The sequence below is a fragment of the Chironomus tepperi genome, unplaced genomic scaffold (assembly GCF_022539635.2).
Source record: "Chironomus tepperi strain 1889 unplaced genomic scaffold, CSIRO-AGI_Ctep_v1 contig_177, whole genome shotgun sequence".
Lineage (NCBI taxonomy): Eukaryota > Metazoa > Arthropoda > Insecta > Diptera > Chironomidae > Chironomus > Chironomus tepperi.
In genome coordinates, this window is record NW_027226299.1 from 742231 (window position 1) to 763284 (window position 21054).

Below are 21054 nucleotides of genomic sequence, written 5' to 3' on the forward strand. Positions count from 1 at the left end.
GCACATCGACCAGAAAAATTTCTCAACATAAAATAAGAAAAGTAATCATCGATTAGGTTTTTACCTGCGAGCGATATCAAAATACAGACAGCATAAAGGAGAAAACATGAAAATTTTGAGAGAAGTTTGTGGATAGACGAAGAAAAGAAACTGAGTGTAAAGCAGAAAAGATGAAGATTTTGAGTATAACTCACTCACTTTTTAAAAAATCACCACTACACAGATACATCATAAAAATGGATTTAGCCAATCTGAAGATGCTTTGACTCCACCTTTTCGAGTGATATTCATGTAAATTTATTTAAATGACCAGACTTGACAAGATTTATCGCTCAACACTTTGAGTAGTCAATAAAAAACACGATGGTGGTATTGAATAATTTATTGAGTACTTAACAATGCCTTCAATGTTGTAGGATTCTCCGTTGCTAATTTTGAACAATAGAAGAAGGATAATAGACCGTAAAAAATTTTATTTTATTTTTGCAAGGGCAAGTGGCGCTTTATCGAACAAAAATTACAGGGCGATCTAAAGTGCCCAACCCATTTTAAACGCTTTGATATTTCATGGTCTTTGACTTTTACATCACAAATGCCACAAATGGAAGTAAAATGATGCCTTCCTTGAAGATCATAAAGAATTATAAAATATTGCTCTATTAAAAAGTCCAAAAAATTCTGTTATTTCGTAGAACTGAAACATTTATGATGATGGATCAACAAGGTATTGACAGGAAGACTTTATCTCCTGACCACATAATTACCTAGAAAAGAAATGGATCTGCAAAATAGAAAATATTCTACATCCTTGTCAAATATTTTGATGAATGCTTTTATTTCTATCTCCAAAATTATCAACAATTTGCAATCTATTTACGATAAATATCAACAGATATTGAGAAGATTACTATTTATGTTTAGGTGCCTTACTCGAACGTGGCTTACTTCTAAATACAGATGGGTCTAATGTATTGTACGGAGTTTCTTCGTTTCCATTATGAAAATTTTTAACATTTCTCCTCGGTTCATTATTTTCCAGTAAATGTGGTGCGAGTAATAAAAATAATTGCTAATTTGGATTGAAAATCGAGAGAAATTCCGTTTTAATGATCGCAAGTTAGGCTGCTAATGTTTTGGTATGTATAGTATTTGGATTAGGTGAGAGCGCAGGCTTATTTTAATTTATTACTGAGGTTAATTCTTTCAATTTTAGTTGTTTTTGGTTAGGTTTTCAGGTTCTAACATAGCATTTTACATGATTGACCATAAATAATATCGAACACCTTTACAAATTCCTAATCTACAGGATATGACATTCCTACCAAAACACTCTTTAAGAGAAGCTTATCATACTTTTCTTAGGCTTCATATGAAACCTAGTAATCAGACAATATCGTCCCTAATACGAAACCCAGATCACTTTGTTTCTCAAATTCCTAATAATAAACATAATAAGTACCAAAATGAACAACATTCCCAACATCTACCCAAACAAGCTAATAATTCAATTAAACGAATAATAATCCAAATACTAATAAATCAGCTTAGTAAGTGCATTAAAATCATTTTACCTGTGTCCATGGTGGAAGCGTGCACGTTGAGAAACATAATTCCCAATAAGGTAGACCGAGATGTGCAACCGACATACGTAAATACTCTGAAAATGTGTCGGCTAAGAATTGAAGTTTAAGCGATTCCATTTCTAATAAATAAATCCTCATAACGTTCGTTTCTGGAACTTCATAAATCATAACGACTTTCGCTACATCGAGAATTGTGCTTAGTTCAAAAATTTTACTTTTCGGTGTTAGATGTAGTGATGGAATTGCGTCATTAGCAGAAGACGATGATGATGATTTTGATGTGTTTTGATTTGCAGCCATAATCGATTCCATATTTTCTCTAATTAAAGTGATTTGGATGAGATGTGGGATATGAATCTTACCGACACGTTTGTTATCAGTTGCTGAATATTCGTAAGACCAAAAGAGACAAAAGCCATCAGTGCATAAGAAAAAGGCTTTCATATCTGAAGGTAGACTAACATTGTGTCGAGTCTCCCATGCATTTACACTATTCCGTTCGGCTGGATATCTTTTATCGTAATTAATATTGTTGATCCGTTGGATTTGATCTATTTTATGAAAAGAATTGTAATAAATTATCTTAGGAACCTTCTCATATTTTACTCACTTAACACTTTTATAAGACCCAACGTAAGATTCTCGTAAAATGCATCATCTGATGCTGCAACAACTGCTGACATTTTTGCATTAAAATGAAAAATTTAATAAACAGAGAATAAAAGGCTTAAACGGTGAAATCGATCTAACAAACACAATGTGGTCATGGTTAACAAAGGACACAAACTGCGCATGACTCGATAATTTTCATGATCTTGTGCGGCACAATACAACAAAAGGTTGATTCCTCAAAACCAGAAAAGAAGCATAAAATCAGGAAGAATGAGATCAAAACCATAATCCTTTATTGTTTATCAATGCATGCAATCCTTTACAAAAGAGGATATACAGCTAGTGCTATCAGCATGAACACAATTCCCATTTCATGGACATTAGCGTTTGTATAGCAACAAAATTTTATTGTTTTTTAAAAGTCGAGAAAATGAACAATTTTCTGAATATTTTGATTTAAAGATCACTTCCGTTGAATATGAAATATTCTTAATACTTAACTCATTATATTATAATGCGCGAGAGTCAAAACAGCACTTGAACTTAAATTGAATATTAATTGAGAATTTATGAATAGGTGGAGTCAAAATTACTTCAGTTTCTTCATCTTTCCGCTTTCGTCTTGTTCCTTTTATTGCCTCTTCTCTCACAACTTTTTACTTCTCTTTATTTTCCTTTATGCTGTTTTTGATATCGCTCGCAGGTAAAAACCTAATCGATGATTACTTTTCTTATTTTATGTTGAGAAATTTTTCTGGTCGATGTACGGATCAGTTTGAATTGATTCGAGGTGAAGATCAGACGTGAAAAAATAAATAATAAGGAACGAAAATGACTTCAGTGTTTATGACATCGTCAATAAATTCAGTGAATTACAACAATTTCCATGGATATTCGAACTATGGACTCAATTATTTTAATGACTCGGCAAGTGAGTTTTCGGATGAGTACCAACATTCAGCATCCCCAATTTCATCACCAGTATATAATGTACAATGTCATATGAATATTCAATATAATGGATATTATGACCAGAACATGACAAAGAATCATCAGAACAACTTGACATATTATCAGCAACCAAATCCAATCAATAAAATTGAAGAATGCCAAAAATTCAGTAACTGCAGACAAGAAACAATCAAGGATCATCAAAAAGTTATCAGCAGATGTGAAAGTCTTCAGATAAATTCAGGCGAAGATAAGTCTGTGATTGTAAAACCCGAAATCCTTAAAAGAAGACGTGTGGCAGCAAATGCAAGAGAACGAAAGAGGATGAACAACTTGAATTATGCATTTGATAGGTAAGGCAATCATTGATTCCATTTTTATTGGATATAAAACTAAATGAGAAATTTCTTCCAAACAGATTAAGAGATGTAGTTCCGAATTTGGGAAATGACAGGAAATTGTCAAAATACGAAACACTACAAATGGCACAGACATATATCGCAGCACTAAATGAGTTACTAAAGAGGGACTGAAGGTAGCTATTAAGTGATTTCCATCATAAACGTGTAAAAATCTGTTTAGTGAGTGACTGCTTAAGTACTACTATTGTTGGACATTATACATACTTGCTAAAGCTGCTTGAGGCGACATGATGATTTAGAATACGACAAATCTGTTTGCGGCAGTTCCTTTCGGATTGTTAAAGATTAAAGACAATTTGTTAATTGCATTGTAATTTTGACAATAACTTCTTAGTGCCGCATGTTAAAATTTAGGAACAAAGTAGTTGATTAGTTTTATGTAAGACTGAAATTATTATTATTATGTATTTAGTCCATAAGTGTTGTGCAATTGGATGTAAAATAAGTAAAATAAAGAAGAAAATTTTGATACAGAAAAACATGCTTAAGGAATTCAATCATTCTCGATGGATCGGATCTGAAATATTTGCGGAATAAATCGGTGGAAGAACAAAGGGAAATAGTGATCGGCAATCACTTCACAGTGCATTTCAGTTTGTTGTAGTTGTAATTAATGCTGTAAATCGATTAAATCAATTAATGAAATTGTCTCACATTCGATCGAATTGAAATCGAACACTAAAAACCCGTTGTAAGCTGCATTCAATCATGTTTATCAAATGGCAAATTTGTCGCTTTCTTTTGTTGTCAATTCCCGCGCTTCCAATGAAACCAATTTTTCCATTAAGAACCAATTTACTGTCCATTCAATGAAAAAAATCAATGAATGAAAGTATAACTGCAATTGCTGATGCCTGCATGACTACCTGCCTCACAAAGTGAAGCACAATTTAATTAAATGAATATTCAGCTTCCATAATTTCATCAAATTATTATTCTGAATAAATTAGAAATCATGCAAGCACGTGCCTTGAGCAAAAAATGCAGCATTCTTGATATTTTTGACATTTTGCGTGATTTAAATATTTTTTGATGTTCTACATGCCTTAATTCCTTTTAATCAGAAAGTCTAGATGCATTTAGAATGTCTAAGTCTCGAATTCATTATAAACTTAACAGAGATTATCGATTTACAGCCAATAATGTCCAGTGGGAGAATTTATGGAATTTGCAAGAATGACTAAGGCACTAAACACAGCAATCGATTGTCTTTCAATTATTTCTTTTCACAAATTTCTTCGCGAAGATTCTTTTGATGTCAGGCACAACAAGCTAGTAACATACAGCACAGCACATAGTGCGCAACAACATCAAAGGTAAATAATTGTGATTGTTATTTAAACAGACTTAAATTCCAAAAAAGAAATGAAATGAAAATGATGATGCGATTCCGATTCCAATTGAGAAAGAGAGCCTGCCTTTACATCAATGAATATTTTGACTGTGTGTGAATGTGATTGTCGATTAATTGTAATATAATTAACTTAAACGGTGTGAAATGATCAGTAATACCGATGAAGAAGCTAATAAATCTCATTGTTGGCGTGTCATCAATCATAAAGAAATTTTTAGGATGATTATGCTTTTAAGAATACACAGAAAGACTGATTATGATCATATTCTCACTGAGCAGTCATTCAAATCCTTTCATTTCATCCTCATCATTCATTGCTATTCTTTCTGTTAGATCATATCATTGCCATTTAAAGATCTACCTATGTAGTCTGTAAGTATTAAGAACCGCAAACATAAATTTTCATAAAATGCTTCACACCATATCATTGACCTATAATGTTAAATAACTGACTCATATTCAGACCACAAAGTCCATTTATAATACAAATTCTGATTGTGGATTTTTGCAATCGCTTAACAAGCTACCTGTTTCATGCTCTCTATCAATCTCTACTGTACATGATATTCATCAAACAAAAGACTTGAAGAAATTGAACCTGCAACAAAATATATTCCTCAAGTGTTTTTATTCTTTCTTTTATAGTTTGTTTCATTGAAACATTAAAGAACGAAAAGGAGAGGAAAAAAATATTAGAAATGATCCAAGCGATCAGTATTGGAAGTTCACACGATCAAACAACAAAAGAAGTTGGATGTAATTTAGAAATTTTGCGGTATAATAAACACAACGGAGTTGAGATTCTAAATTGTTTTTATAACCAAACAATAAGCAATCCTTATGAGTTCTCTCCGGCTGGTAAAGATAACAATGCGGTATCGTTTAATATTGTGTACTACAATTGCCTTCAACATAGTCTCCTCAGGAAATGAACTGCACGAATGCCTTTTGTGATAGCAAATTATGATTTTTATTTTATTGAAAATGTTTTGATCCATCATTTTAATTGAATGGTATAAAGGAGAAAACTTTTTGATCCGCACATCACTTGAGTCTATTGCCAAGATTTATTTTGAAACAATTTAGAAATTTTTTTTATTTCATATTTCATGTCGGGCCGCATCAAATGAAATTTTAATTTCTAAGCAATCGAATATCCAGCTGCGAAAATTAAAGATAAAATAGTTAATTGAAGATAAGACGATCGGTAAATTAATAGTACGTAATTTATCCAAGGTCATTCCTCAGATTTTAATCGATATTCAATGAATTTCAAAAAATTGTTCGATTATGAATAAATTAAATTACGATTTGTTTCAAGAAGCCGCAAGGTGGAGAAATATTGCAGCATGTTCTATTAAATAATTTAGCACGTGGATTTTTTTGCAATTTCACCAGCACATATGGTCATTAAGGAATTTTTGCTGAGTTGTTGCGAATTTTAACGGATTTTTTTGAATTTAATTAAAATTTAATGTCATATGCCGATCGACGCCGATTTTGAGATATTTAATTTGAAAATTGTATAATTTTAATTTTTCACTTTTTCAAATGATTTGGTTGATAATCCCCTAGTAGATCAATTTTCAAAAATTTAACGGTCATAATTGAGTTGATATTACCCTAGTAGATCATAATTCTAAGAAATTTAAATTTCCAACGGTTCCTTCGACCGATCATTTGTCATAATTTCGCTTCTAGCAAAAATATTTAACATCTCAATTTCACACCACAATAAGTGGCATGTACACACTTGATTTACAGATATTATCATCAATCATGTGTACAAATAGTCACTTAATTGTCATTTATCTTCAAAATAAAAATTTTAAATTTCTAATTCCATGCTAAATTCAAAGAAATGTTCCATCTATCAAAAATTATTACTAACCATCAGCACATTAAATATAACAAGAGTGAGACTAAAAGAAAATAAGATAATATGCGGCTGCCTCGGCAGCTCGTAAGTATCGTCAATTGTATTCTGCCTTATTTTTTTTTAAAGAGAATTCTTCAACGAGATAATTTGTCTCGTACGTAACTACCAAAAACATATATGAAGCTATAAAGTGTTGCTGACTAACTAACGAAAAGAAAAGACGAGAAAAATTGGAAACATCAATCTTTTGCGAAAGACGAATTTGAAGCTGTCTAGTGCTGTCTAGCTTCTGTAATAAGTTTGTTGAAAAAGTACCTAAGTTGTGCTATCAAAAGGAAGCAATTTGCATGAATTCCATAAAGTAGATTATAGCCAACAATATGAAAATGGCTTAATTTTTGTTATTATTAACAAACACGAAGGTGTGATTAGCATAAATCAAGCCTTAAATTCTAAGAAAATTTGCCAAAGCTAAAATGAAATCGAAATTAATCAAAAATTCACTCAATAATGTTGGATTTATGATTTTAATTTATTCACGTCGATGAAATTTTTACATAACTATGTGTCGTCGCATTTAAGTAAGACGTTATGAATGGCTAATTAAGTGTAGTTTATGAATTAATGAAGAAATAATAAAGAATGAGAAGTTCCGGGTTGGATGTGATTGTCACAAAGTTGCACGTAGTATTTTTATTGATGATTTTAAAAGGTATCGCAAATTGGATTTTGTAGCAGCATAAGATTTTGGTTTGACATGGAAATGGTAAAAATGTGTTAAAGATGCGAAACTTTTGCTTCGAATTTTACTCAAAACTTATTAAAGATGCGATAATTTTGCTTCTTAGTATTTAAATTATGAAAGATGCAACAAGTTTTGCGCCATTTTTGCGATTCATGAAGCACAAATCTCTTAATCTGATTTATTAGCGTCCTACGATTAACAGTGGATCAAAAGGAACTAATCATCAATCCTAAAATTCAGATAAGAAGCAATTAAATCGCTTGTCTGCATGAAAGATCCAAAAAGAGATGCAAGAGTTTAAAAGAGATGCGAGACTCAAATGAACCAAATGTTCTTCAAAATTAGACAAAAAACCGTTTCCACTCCTTAATTTAATGTAATTCCTTTAATCCAACAAAACAATAATTTTTAATATAAATTAGAGGATATAACCAGCACGGGCACTTCCTTAAAAAATTTCCAAATTTCTGTAAACTCATCCTAAGGAAACAAAAAACAAAAAATAAATCGGAAATTTCATTTTAAAGTGTTACAGATGCGGAGGAAAGTAGCAATTATCGTTCAGTTGTTGTTATTGTTGATCGAATCGTCTGAACGATGATACTTCAAATTTCTTATAGATTTCCTTTTTCGGAATTTATGATGTTATTTTCTCACTATATTTGTGCCTGCATCAAAATTTATGATGACTTTTTGGGTCATCTTGTTCCTTTTCGTATTTACTCTTGTTTTACGCAATTTTAACACAAAATAAGAAAACAAAAAAAGGAATTGTGAAGAAAAGATTGTGCTTATCTAAATTACATATTGACTGAATCTTTGGAATGTGCAGTAGAAGAAATTTTACAGTAGTTTAAATTTATAATAGGTCACTTATGTGATTTTGATCTTTTGTTTCTTCGTCTAAAGTGCAATTTATGATACTTTAGGTCTTAATTCTACTAATTTCTAAATAGTAAGTAAGCCATTTAAAGATTTTTATCGATGCTTTCTCCTCAATATTTATTGTTTCAGCGCTTCTTTGATGATCAACAAAAAGGCAAGCAAGGAAGAAAATTGCTTATCGAAAAGAAATAAAAGTTAATTAATTGCAATTAAAGTCAATTTTGTTCGAATGTTAGGAATGCGATAATGAATGTTTTATGACTTTCTTCCTTTCCACACAAAATTTTACACTTTTTTTGTTTTCGTCAACAACACAGCACAGACATCTTATCATAATTTATGGTAGGTTTTATGTCAACATCATCTCATGTCTTCTTCCTCATGGACATTCAATTACATGAGTTGTCGTGTTCCTTATTCACATGTACAGTTAAGTAACATCACCCGTTAATGACTATTACTGTTTCTCCTGTTTACAATCGAATGATGTTAAAAATACATATTTACTAAGGCACGAGCCGCTCATTAACCAAAATCATCCTTTCATGCATCGCTGCTGACCCTTTTTTTATTATTATTGAAAAACGGCCGCGGCCGGTCATATGAAGTGGAATATCCAAAAGAAACTCGTGTTTGGATCATCCTTAAATTTCTTCTTTAAAATGCATTTCCAATTCCAAATAGAATTGATTTTTGGATATAATGAAATCAAATTAACGATATTCTCACGTTTCTATTGAGTTGGAGATAATTTTCAAATCCGTTTCGAATTGTATTGATTGAGAAACACTTGATGATGACTTATCAGATTTTATTTTACTTTGTAATACTTCTTCTTTGCATTTACGGATGTTTTTATTGTTATTAAATCAGATTAGTTTGAGAAAAAAGGGTAAATCTTAATTTAGTAATTGATAAAGTCATTAGATTTCATGGGAAATGATTCAATTCAAAATAACTTCATTATCGCTTGCTTACTGGAAATGAAGAGTTAACTGTGCTTCATTAATGGGTTAACTTCTAGAACATTTCCATTGTTCTAAGGGTGTTAATTATTTTTTGTATTGTGTCATGTAAAATTACATGTTGTGACAAGGAAATGAAGTCATTGAAGTCTTTTGTATGAATTATAAGTTGATGAATTGCTTTATAAATTTTTAACGGTTTTTTGAATTTTAAAAATAGCAATATAAGATGCAAATTGTGATGCGAAAGCTTCTGCGTCTTTTTAAGTTTTTTTGTTTAGCTTCGTTATTTTTGCGTCAATTTTCTTAGATTTCAAAATTTTTGCATCAATTTCAGTTCTTTGGATCTCTTAAAATTGACCACAAGCTTGAATTTTAAGTATTCAGGCGAAATTGTCGTATTTTAAGTAGAATTCAACTCTTAAACCACAATAATGTCAAACAATTGAAAATTCTTACAAGCACTTGAATAAAAATCAATTGAGAACAACTTCAAATTCCCTAAAAAATCTTCAATAATTCTCCCAAAAAACAGACATACGCCATAAGGTCCTCTATGGTCATCAGATGAAATTTTTATTGAATGATTGATGAATGTAAAAATCAATTTAATAATGATCAATAAAGACCTTTCTTTTATGACTCGTGCCTTTATTGCCCGAATATCAACAATATGAGTATGGTCACCAACTGACGCTACACAAAAAATTTCTCGTCCTTCTTTTATTCCTGATCGCATAATTCACCTTCTCAACCATAACGATCGCATTGCTATCTTCGGTCTGTTGAATGGCATCAGGGGTGAATATATTTATTTGTTTGAGGGATATGAACTTGCTAATTATTATTCGAGGGATGAGTTCCAGTTCAGGTATAATGAAAATTCCACAACATAAAATATGAAAATTTCAATGTACAATACCAAAAAGTAAGTTAAGTGAATAAGTTCACCCTAGAGTTAAAAAATTGTTCATCCATGACTCTTTAAACTCAACTGAACAACATCAATAAGGAACGGATAGAAAATAATATTAATTAATCAGAACTGATCAAAACAAATGTTAGTTTGAGTCAATTAATCTCATTTGATAATAACACCCTTAATTTCCAAGATGAGATTCATTATGTAGAGAACCTTACAGTTCCACATTTATTTATTAATGCCGCGATAATGTATAATAAGAAGCAGCAGCACGGGAGGGAATAAAAGATTATTCACAGATTAAATTTCATTTCCGTTTCTTCTGTGTTTTGTGGATCTTCTTGAATTGAATTAATTCCCATAGATGCTCTCTTATAATAATGATGAGAAATTTTTCATCTACACAAGGTCTAAAATTTAAATTCATATTAGCTTGAATTATAGTCCAACGAGTACATACATATGAAAATTCTCTCTATTCTCTTACTTTATAAGCTAATTGGGCGCCCAATGATGGTACATACTGAAATATTAGACGATAAACCACCACAGGCATCAGCATTAGCACACTCAATAATGTTTTCGGATGTAATTTGTTATAATTTTACGGCTACTTTTATTCTGTTAATGAATTGTGGAAATTGAATATCATAATAACAATTTTCTTTCTCGTTATTTCTGATTCCGTTTTTCTCTTTCTTCCCTGCGAGCCAGCTCCGATGGACAGAAAACAATTTTCGAGAATTTCATTCAAGACCTAACAAGTTTGAACGCGGGAATCTTTATTTAATTAAATTTCAATTTTCTCAAACGTGTTTATTTAAATTAGCAGCATTTTTCTTCGAAATGCGGTAAGTATTGTTCTTTGTATGAGCATCATACATTTATGAATAAGTCATTAAATCAATTTTCATATTTCATTTATTTAAATTGAACCTTTTTGTGGATCAACGAAATGATTTGTATGTGAATGAAGTGAAATTTAATTTGTAACGAAATTTTTGAATTTGAATTTTTAATGAAATTTCGGATTTCAATTTTTTAACGAAAGTTTTATGTAACGAACTTTTAAAATTCAAATATTTCGCATCTTTTTCAACAAATTCAAATTTTTATTGGCAGTTGAATTTTCAAATCTTTTTAAATGATGACCAACTTCTGGGAAGCTAATGATTATAAAGTCAAAAATTGGCACAGGATACAATCAAAGTCTGGCATGAAATTAGAACACGTTTCGTAAAACTTATCAAACAAAAATTGAATTCAAAAAAAATTACATCAAAAGCCAATAATTAAACTCAATTTGCTGTATCATTTTCGTAACTATAATTACTTCCGCTTCATTTCATTCATAATTGCTATTTTTAATAAAACTTTTCACTATCTCCCGTAATCATCCAACACATAAGATGTGCCTAATTTCACACAATTTCTTTACATCTCCAACTGCCAAAATGCATGCAAAAGTATCGTCAGTTGCATGATTTTTTTGTCGGAAAGATGTTTATTTCTATTGTTACAGATACATTTCTTGACACAAAAGATGAACATAATTCGATGTTTATTCTTCTGGAAGGAACTAATTCTTTTTTGACCACAAATGTTTGCTTTTTCGCATCATAAACATCAACTATTGGTGGTCAAAACATATGATATGTGATGTCTAATTATGCATTTGTGTAGAGTTAATTATGTCCTTATTTTGACTGTATACATCCGGATTTATGTCTGCTAATTTATTGCAATTATTTCAGAGAAAAACATCCTTTCATCCACTTGAGTCCCTTCATCTTGTGATAGTTCCGCCTATCCAATTTTAAGCCATTTATGCTACACAAACAAAAAATTACCAAAAATGAATCCTTTTTAACAAAAAAGGTTCTTTGATGAACCACCTCAATTCCGAAAGACTTTCTTAGTCATTTCTAATGTAATTTTAATGATGATATCTCTCCGGTGAGCATCAAAGAAGTCATTGCGGGTGGCTTTTTTGTTATTATTGAATGAAAAATTGAAAGTCATTGAGTTTCTTAATACTTTAATCCATTCCAATAAATATAATAGAGAATTGTACATAAAAGAATTATTGTTATTGAAGAATTTCACTTTTGTGAAATGAATTAAAACTCAATTAGTGCTGTTGAAAGACTTAAAATTGAGAATTTTCTATGCTCTTATTGAAAATTGTCGTTTAAATTAATTTAAAGTAGTTGTTAATGATCAATAATCAATAAGCGTGTAGCTGACTCATGAAGCATAACTATTTTTTGTACCCTTACTTCTTTATTGTATGTCCATATGACGTTGTTTTTTATTGGTAGAAATAACAAAACTGAAGTTACTGGATGTTATCTTCAGATTTTGTTGTTACAAAGGATTTGACAAATGCTGTTGAATTTATTGAGGGTTCTTTATCTCTTTTCAATTACGATAGAGCTGTTGCAAGTCAATATTGTTTGAAACGAGAGGAAAAACTTAATTAAATTGAGCCAATTGACAACAAATTAACTTTGCTATAAAAATTTAAACGTTTGCTATAAATTTTGAATTTCAAAATCCAAATTTCCTATAAAATTCAAATTTATTTCAACCGTTAATTTTTAAATTGCAAAAATCCGTTAGCATTTCATAGAGACCAAATACTCAAATAAAACGTGAATAATCATGTCAGCAACTCCCAAATCCAATTTTTTTTAATGACATTCCTTGCATTTTAAGGACTTAACATATTTCTTTTTATCCACTTGAAAAATCTCTCGCAAGAAAGTCGAAGGAATCACAAAGCGTAACACAAAATACATCTGTGAATTTCATTTTTAGCCTTCTGTCCTTTTTACATGTTTCGGTGCTTTGTGGGCACCTTAAAGAAGTGAAAAAGAAAAACAAAAGAAATAAAAATATATACGAATTTAATAAATTTTAAGCGAACGAGTGTTCAGTGCGTGCCACATAAATATACTTTAAAGGAGCACCACACATATGACTCTGTGGCACTTTTTGCTCCCTTTACATTTGTTCTGTTCATTTTTGTTTTTCGCCTGATGTCTTTAGCCAGATGATACCAATTTAATTATGAACTGAATATATTTTATAAAAATGTAGGGATCCTCCGTATTCAGTCATTATCCCTTCCAACTTATTTTTTATGGAAATAAGAGTATGCTAGGACAAAAGCTCACTTTTAGGATAGAATGACGATCAGTTGAACTTGAACTGTCTGCAATGTTACATCGCGTTCTCTGAGGGAACCAACAAAAAATATACGAAATTGGATTAATTTAAAGAGTTTTTTTTTGTGGATCAAAAGAAAGAAAAATCAATTTAGAAGCAATGGAAATTGAGGCTTATGGCTATATTCCCAATTATCCAATTACATTAAGTTCATCATCAGATCACGGAAATATTTATAGCCTCCAGTCAAATTACAATTATCAATATTCTAGTGATAATTTAGTATGGAGCAATACTGAAAGCTACATAAATCATCAAAGTGATTTATCCAGCATTTCATCGCCAACATCGTTCTACTACCAAAATCAAACGATAAATTCAACACATTCCGATGAGCAGCAACCAATTGTGATCGATAATTATACGAAAGGTAAGAGAGGAAGGAAAAAAGGTTGCGGTAAAAAAGCAGAAAAATCAGCAACAAGAAGAAATTCAAAACGATCTGAATCATCTCCGGCAAGTCCAACTGTAATGAAGAAGCGTAGACAAGCTGCAAATGCACGCGAACGAAGAAGAATGAGTGGACTTAATACAGCATTTGATAGGTAAATGATAGCTCAATTAAATATATTCAGCAATACTGAATTAATTTATCTTTCAACAGATTAAGAGAAGTCGTTCCGAAATTGGATGCTGATTATAAGTTATCGAAATTCGAGACTCTGCAAATGGCACTTAATTATATTGGAGCAATGTGTGAATTACTTGATAAAGGAACTGTTGAAAGTTCTTTCGAATTTTTCGGGGCTAGTGAGAATAATAACTGCTCCAAAATACTCAACAAAAATTAATTAATGAGCACAAAGTGATTATTTAAGAAAATGATACCAAAAATTGATGTTAAGGGGGAAAAAATTATTATTTATGACTTATACAGTGCAAATGAACTCACCTTTGATCAAGGCTTAGACGTCGTACTTTATTTCGACGGCTTTGTAAAATTTGAAATTTTAACGGTTCTGTAAAATTTGAACATTTTAACGGTGTTGCAAAATTTAAAATTCAAACATTTCTAAAATTTGAATTTTCAACGGTTATTTGAAATTTGAATTTAAAAAGTACTACACCGGTAGATCTAAATATTTCAAAAATTAAAAGTACGTTAAATTTAATCTACTTGAATTTCAAATACTACAATCATAAATATTAAAATAATGATGCATAATGAAGTGTCTAAGACTTTTAGGAAACCTGACAATAACTTTAATGAAATGTGTGCACCTGCTTTCACATACCATTTAATAAGAAAATATAGACAATTTTAAATAAATTTTTACTACTAGTCTGTAAATAAATAAGACAATAAATTAATGAATTATCAATGAGTTTCATCTTTTTATTCTTAAAATTACTGTACATAATAGCTTAACTCTATCATTAAATCGAAAAAATCAGTCAACTGTTTGTAAAAAAATTTACATATCTACACGATAAATACACAAATATGATGCTTTTATGTTCACGAAACGTTTGTACTCGAAGGATTAAGGTAATGAAAAATTGTATATGAGTGTGACTTCATTGACTAAATGCAAAATACGAAACTAAAATAAAATTAACTAAAACTCTTCGTTCTAAACATACAAAAAACAGTCGTTCGCAGCATAAGAAAAAGCTAGATGCCTAATAGAATGATATTAAAAATTGTCACAGCCAAAAAAGTCATGCATCTAGTCGAACGTAAGAGAGAATGTGTCTAAAAAGATCTTTAAGTAGTCATTGACCAAGAAAATGCGTAGATGAAAATTATCTTTATTTTCATACTCATAAATTCCATTGAGATAATTTAATTCATCATTTTTTTATATCCAACATTACGTCCTTAATTGATATAAATAATTAATTAAAGAAAATTTTGACGTAATCTTTATAATGACAATAAAAAATGCTTTTAGAGTAAAACAAGTCATCGAAATTTACTTAAATTCTAAGAAATGAAGTGCCTTTCTTCTTCCTTAGCAGCAATATCCTCAACATTCGAGGATCAGCATAGCATTTTTAAGCATACCAAAATTGCTGCTAAGGATCTACACATTTTTAGTTAATGAAAACACTCATAAACAATTTTATCATTACATCTTATTAAGTGATTCTTAAAACTAAATACAGTTACAATAGTTATAGTAATTCATAAACACTATAGCTAGCTGTCAACGTCCATTACCATGGACCGCCTCGAAAATTATTTCCACCACGAAATCCTCCTCTGCCTCGTCCACGATTCTTAAAATTATTTATATTATATGGCGAATTGTTGCCATTTCCATTATTGCTATTCATACCGCCTCGCATCATATTCACGCCTCGAATTTGTCCACGGAAATTACCTGGATTTCTTGGTCTAAATCCTGGATTGAAATTTGGATTTGGTGGAGGAATTCCGAGTGGTGGCTGCTGTGTATCCGGTAAATCAATATCATCTAATGGCGGTAGATCAGAATTTCCAGGATTATTATGAATCCATGACTTTCTTTGTTGATTCATAGGATCATTATCCAAAGGCAATGATGGTGGCGGTCTATTAAGACTTATTGGATGAGGTTGGTAGCGTGGATGACCGTGCATGTTCGGATTAATGTTGTAGAAATCTAGATTGGACATTAAATATGTTAATTTGTTTGACATATCAATTATTTTCAATTGCTTACCATTTGACATGTTTCCATCAATAGCTGTAAGATCATCGTCAGATAGTTCCATGTCCATTTCAGAAGATTCCATTTCATCAGGACCTTTTGATGAGTCACTATTTATGCTCATATTTCGCGAATATCTCATTGGCGGCATATTTGGAGTTGGAAGTAAAGGAGGTCGTTGATTTCGGTGTTGCGTAGGGAAATTAGACATGCCAGGATGTGGCTTTGTAAGAAAAATTATTATTAATTGAATTTTCACATATTTTTCTTAAAATACTTACCGGATAGTTCATTTGTTGAGGAGGATGATCTAACATTGGCGGTATGAAATCATTATTTCCATTTGTATGCAAGGGAATATTCTAGACATAAAAACGATTCATTAAATGAAAATCAATTTTGAATAAATTTAAAATAATTACATTTTGCATTTGACTTGGGGACCCTGTGAGTGAAATTAAATTTCTGTGATCCACATCTGCAAATAAAATAAATTTTATATAACGGATTTTCAAAATTCAAATTTTAACGGATTTTAAATATTCAATTTCAAATATTCGTCTAAAAACCGTTAAGAATTATACCTTTTGTCTCAATATCTGCACCAAACAATTGTCGATGATCAATGTCATTTAATGAACTATCAATATCTCTCAAGCTTTCATCCACATATTCTATAATGCTACTTTCATCATGTCCTTTGCGTTCATAATTTGGCGGAGACACTGGCGTGTCAATGTGATGCATATTCCACTCATTCCATGAATAGTCATCATTGTTACTTGAATTGAGTGACTGATTATTATTTTGTGAAGTTGGTGGAGGAGGAGGAGGTGCTGTACATATGAAATTCATTGGTGGCGCTGATGAAGGTAATGGAGGTTGTTGAGGCTGTCTGTAGGAATCATTATAACCTAATGCTGGATTATAAGCTTCCATTTTTGGAGGCATGATATTATTATAAAAATCATTTAATGGTGCAGTTGGTAGCTGCTGTTCCTGTGATTGTATGACTTGAATTGATTGATTATGTTCAACGGGAGGAGGCGATTCCCTATAAAATTCATTTACATCAAATGGCAATGGACCATCGTTCAAAAAAGACCCAAATGTCCCGTTCATATTTGAATTGTAGAAGTTGACATCTGCTGGAAGGTCAAAATCATCATTATCAGGCTCAGGTGACGGTGCATTTATGTCTGGTGATGGTATTGGACTGGGTAAATTGCTCATTTTCTTATTCAGTTCCGTTTGAATGGATTTTATCCTTTCTCCGAAGTTCTTATAAGCCTGAAATTGAGATTTTTTATGGATTACTATAATTTACAGCAGTTATGCACAACTTACATAAACGACTTTCTTGACATCTCTTCTTTGGTTACGATAAAACCTTTCTGCTTGATCAAGAGCAGTCAGCAAGGTTTTACGGGCTTTAATTTCAGCATTTATGCTATTGATGAATGACTCATGCTTTGTTGCTGCATTTTCGACTTCTTTTTCCACTTCTTCAACTTGTGTTCGATCTGTGAAAATAAATATTAATTATAGACAAAGCTTATCAGACAATAAACAAACTTTCTTACCTTTTAAACTGTTTCGTACTTTCTCAATGTCAGGAACACTTGCTTTGATAACGTGCTTTAAATTAATGTCAGTTTCAGTTTCAAGTGATACACAGCTTTTAATATTGGATATAAGTGATTGAAGCTGGAATTCATCCTCATTATCGTCTGAGCGATGTGTTGGTGATGATACAGGAGATGCTGTATAGCTTGTTGTGGCCGATGGAGTGAATAATGGCTTTTTTACTTGATTTATTAAGAGCAATCCATTAAGATCAGAAATAAAGTCTTCAGCATAAACTTCACGTTGTTGCCATATATTGAAGATCCGAGATACTTTATCCTTAACTCGTGCATCATCCCTTACTAATGTTGATGCTCTTTGTAATGTAGTAGCCCAGCTGTCAACAAATTCATAGCTCTTTCTCTTGCTATGTTGAATGACATCATTTGCGAGATAAAACAGCGTAAGCCGTTGCTCAATTTTAACTAAAATAAGAATTAATGCCACATTTTTAATGAAAGATCCAGAAAGGATGTTTTTTGTTTATCTTACCTTCTTTTAAAACTTTTAGCCAGCATTTGACAATCGATTTGTGTGCCGCTCTTTTGTTTAAACACCATTTGGAAAGACCTGTGATGGAATCCTGCGTATCCTTTAAGTTTTTCAATCTATGCTCAAATTTTTCACAATCGAAATCTTCCATTTTTATCAAATTACACTATTTTAAGAATTTCACATAATTCACACAATTTAATGAATCATTAATGATCCACAGCACTTTGACAACTTCCAGTCCAACTATTATTTCTTTTAATATGCGTATTTTTTCTTGAAAATTGTCGTCCTTGTTTACAAATCAAATATTCCGCTTAATTGCTATAATTTGTGTAATATAACAATTTACTCGGAACTTTGATGTCAAATTACACTTGTTCACAACTTCTACACTTTCTTATTTTGCTTAATTAAAGTAGAATTTACTAAATTGTCAAATTTCAATTTATTTTTCCAATTTTTAAAATTCAATGTCGACAATCCCCTTATTGTATATTATTGATGTCGATGATTTCAAATTTCTGTTAGTCGTTAAAAAAATAAGGTGAAAATCACTTTAAATTTTTTAACATTTACTACAACTAAATACATAAAATCAAGAATTAACAATTTTAGTTGCAATTTTAGAAACATTTCAATGCTACTTTGATTGTCTAGAGTTGTCTAAATGAAAATAATATTTAACGAAAAGGGGATTGTCGTCAATTGTACAATCTTGTTTTCAAATTCAAATTTAAACAGAAAAACGGTCAATTCCAAAATATTACTCGATATTTTAATTGTTTTTATTAATATTATTAAATATGAGCATTCTTTCCATAAGCTCAAAAACAAGGGTGCATTTGTCAGCTGAGTATTTATCGACTGTAACATGTGAAAGTACACATAATCAAGAAGATTGTGTATCCGATGCATCAATACTTCCAATTTCAAATAGTTTTATCCAAATTTTTAAGTCCTCAAAGGACTCGTGGCTTAATATCTGTAAAATCAAGAAAGAAGGTGATAAAGGTAAGTAACTTAACATATATAAATAAACTAGATGCTTAATTACATGCATTTACTACTTTTAGAATCGATCCAGTTATGTGTAAAAAACAAAGTAGACAATCTTACAGCGGTTGGATCTTCAAAGAAAAAAGGCGCGGGATTATGCTATGCTAGTGGATATTCCAATGGTCAAATAAAGATCAGAGACTTGAAAAACAGCAGTTTAGTGAAAGAATTCTCAGCACCAACAAGTGGATCAAGTGTCTTCTTTCTGGATTTCAATTCCTGTGATGAATTTTTAGCTAGTGTTTATGAAGATGGACTGATTAATGTTTATGGAATGCAAACTTCAGTTAAACTACATTCATTCACATTAGATAATCAAAGTACATTAGCTCGATTCCATCCACAAAAGCGATCAAATTTAGGAGTTGCTTCATACAGTGGAAAAGTATATTTACTGGATGTTCATGCAAAGAAGACAATATTCAAAAATGATGGACATTCAGCTCCGTGCTCAGATATTGCTATGTCTGAAGACTTTATTCTATCTTCAGGTTACGATGGTATTGTGAAAATCTTTGATTTACGTAAGAAATCTCCAGGTCTTCAAATTCACGCAAGTTATGGATGGACAAGTATTTCACTATCCAAATGTGGAGCTTATTTTGTCGGTGGAAATATGAAAGGAGAACTGATGAGCTACGATATGAGAAATATTAAGAAACCCCTTACAAGTGCTCGAATTGAAAGTTCTAATAACAAAATTTCTCGTGTTGCCTTCCTTTCTGATGATGAGAGCTCGTCAATGGATTTTTCAAAGAGTGTACGTCAATCACTCCTTAAAATTGAGGAGGAAATTGATGGAAGAGTAGGAGAATCAAATGATAGCTTTATAGAGGACATAGTTGGTTTCCAGCGTGGGAGAATTTCAGACTTTTCATCAAGTGCCATGTATGGCACAAGAGTAAGCACAGCATCACGTAGAGTGAGCACAGAATCACGATTCTCAGATGTTTATGGACGTAACATGCAGGAAGCACTTAATGATTTTGCTAGTCCATCACAGTCACCATCTATTGAACTTGATGACAGTCGTGTAAATAAGAGCAAACGTCGAAGTGGAAAGTCAATTGGAGTGATTCCAATGGAAAATATTAATGAAGAATTAAGCAATGATAAGGAAAATGATGCAAAAAGTATGAATCTTGAACTTCCAAAAACTCCAAACACAGGCAACAATGCGCCGAGATTTTCCAGTACACCAACAATTGTATTGCCAGATACTCCTAATGTCCAAAAGAATAAAATTGATGAAGACGATGAGGTAATAGAAGTCGATGGCAATGAGTCCTTCCAGAGTGCTGTACAAACTCCACAAATAGCATCAAATAGTAATGAACAGAAAATCCCTAACGGCCTTGATTTCCGTAAAGAGTTCGATGCGTTAGCTGAGAAAATTCATGTTGAAGTCGGGATAATGAATATGGACCAAAATATGCGGTACATAGAGATAATGAGCCATATTGGCGATCAGAAAAGACAGCTTCAAAACCGCATTGATATGATTGAACAGTCAATGGCCATTTTACTAAATGATGATTTTAAGATTAATTTAATTAATGAATTACAAGCTGAAAATCAGCAGCTTCGTAAACAAGTCAATGATTTAACTCGTCGTTTAAGCAATTAAATTAAGTATATTATTAAATACACTTTAATTATTTTATGTATTAAGAAAAGTAATAAGGAAATCAA

At 31.3% G+C, this 21054-nt stretch overlaps 4 protein-coding genes across 4 annotated transcripts; 2 read left to right on the forward strand and 2 right to left on the reverse strand.

The window, feature by feature from the left end:
• Positions 1–907: 907 nt before the first annotated feature.
• Positions 908–2266, reverse strand: LOC139089514 (tubulin polyglutamylase complex subunit 2). Its single transcript, XM_070639069.1, has 3 exons — positions 2194–2266; positions 1572–2134; positions 908–1069 (listed from the first exon to the last, which is right to left on the reverse strand). The coding sequence occupies exons 1-3, from the start codon at positions 2264–2266 to the stop codon at positions 908–910; spliced, it is 798 nt and encodes a 265-aa protein (XP_070495170.1).
• Positions 2267–12962: 10696 nt separating this feature from the next.
• On the forward strand, positions 12963–14497 carry LOC139089477 (protein lin-32-like). Its single transcript, XM_070639032.1, has 2 exons — positions 12963–14094; positions 14154–14497. Exons 1-2 carry the CDS (start codon positions 13649–13651, stop codon positions 14338–14340), a joined length of 633 nt encoding a protein of 210 aa, XP_070495133.1. The 5' UTR covers positions 12963–13648; the 3' UTR covers positions 14341–14497.
• A 784-nt stretch (positions 14498–15281) lies between these two features.
• LOC139089452 (uncharacterized) lies at positions 15282–18778 on the reverse strand. The gene is made up of 8 exons (XM_070638999.1): positions 18304–18778; positions 17769–18236; positions 17533–17708; positions 16770–17475; positions 16608–16663; positions 16467–16547; positions 16198–16408; positions 15282–16137 (listed from the first exon to the last, which is right to left on the reverse strand). Exons 1-8 carry the CDS (start codon positions 18452–18454, stop codon positions 15710–15712), a joined length of 2277 nt encoding a protein of 758 aa, XP_070495100.1. The 5' UTR covers positions 18455–18778; the 3' UTR covers positions 15282–15709.
• A 331-nt stretch (positions 18779–19109) lies between these two features.
• Grip71 (WD repeat-containing protein Grip71) lies at positions 19110–20996 on the forward strand. Its single transcript, XM_070639070.1, has 2 exons — positions 19110–19317; positions 19380–20996. Exons 1-2 carry the CDS (start codon positions 19110–19112, stop codon positions 20987–20989), a joined length of 1818 nt encoding a protein of 605 aa, XP_070495171.1. The 3' UTR covers positions 20990–20996.
• Positions 20997–21054: the final 58 nt, after the last annotated feature.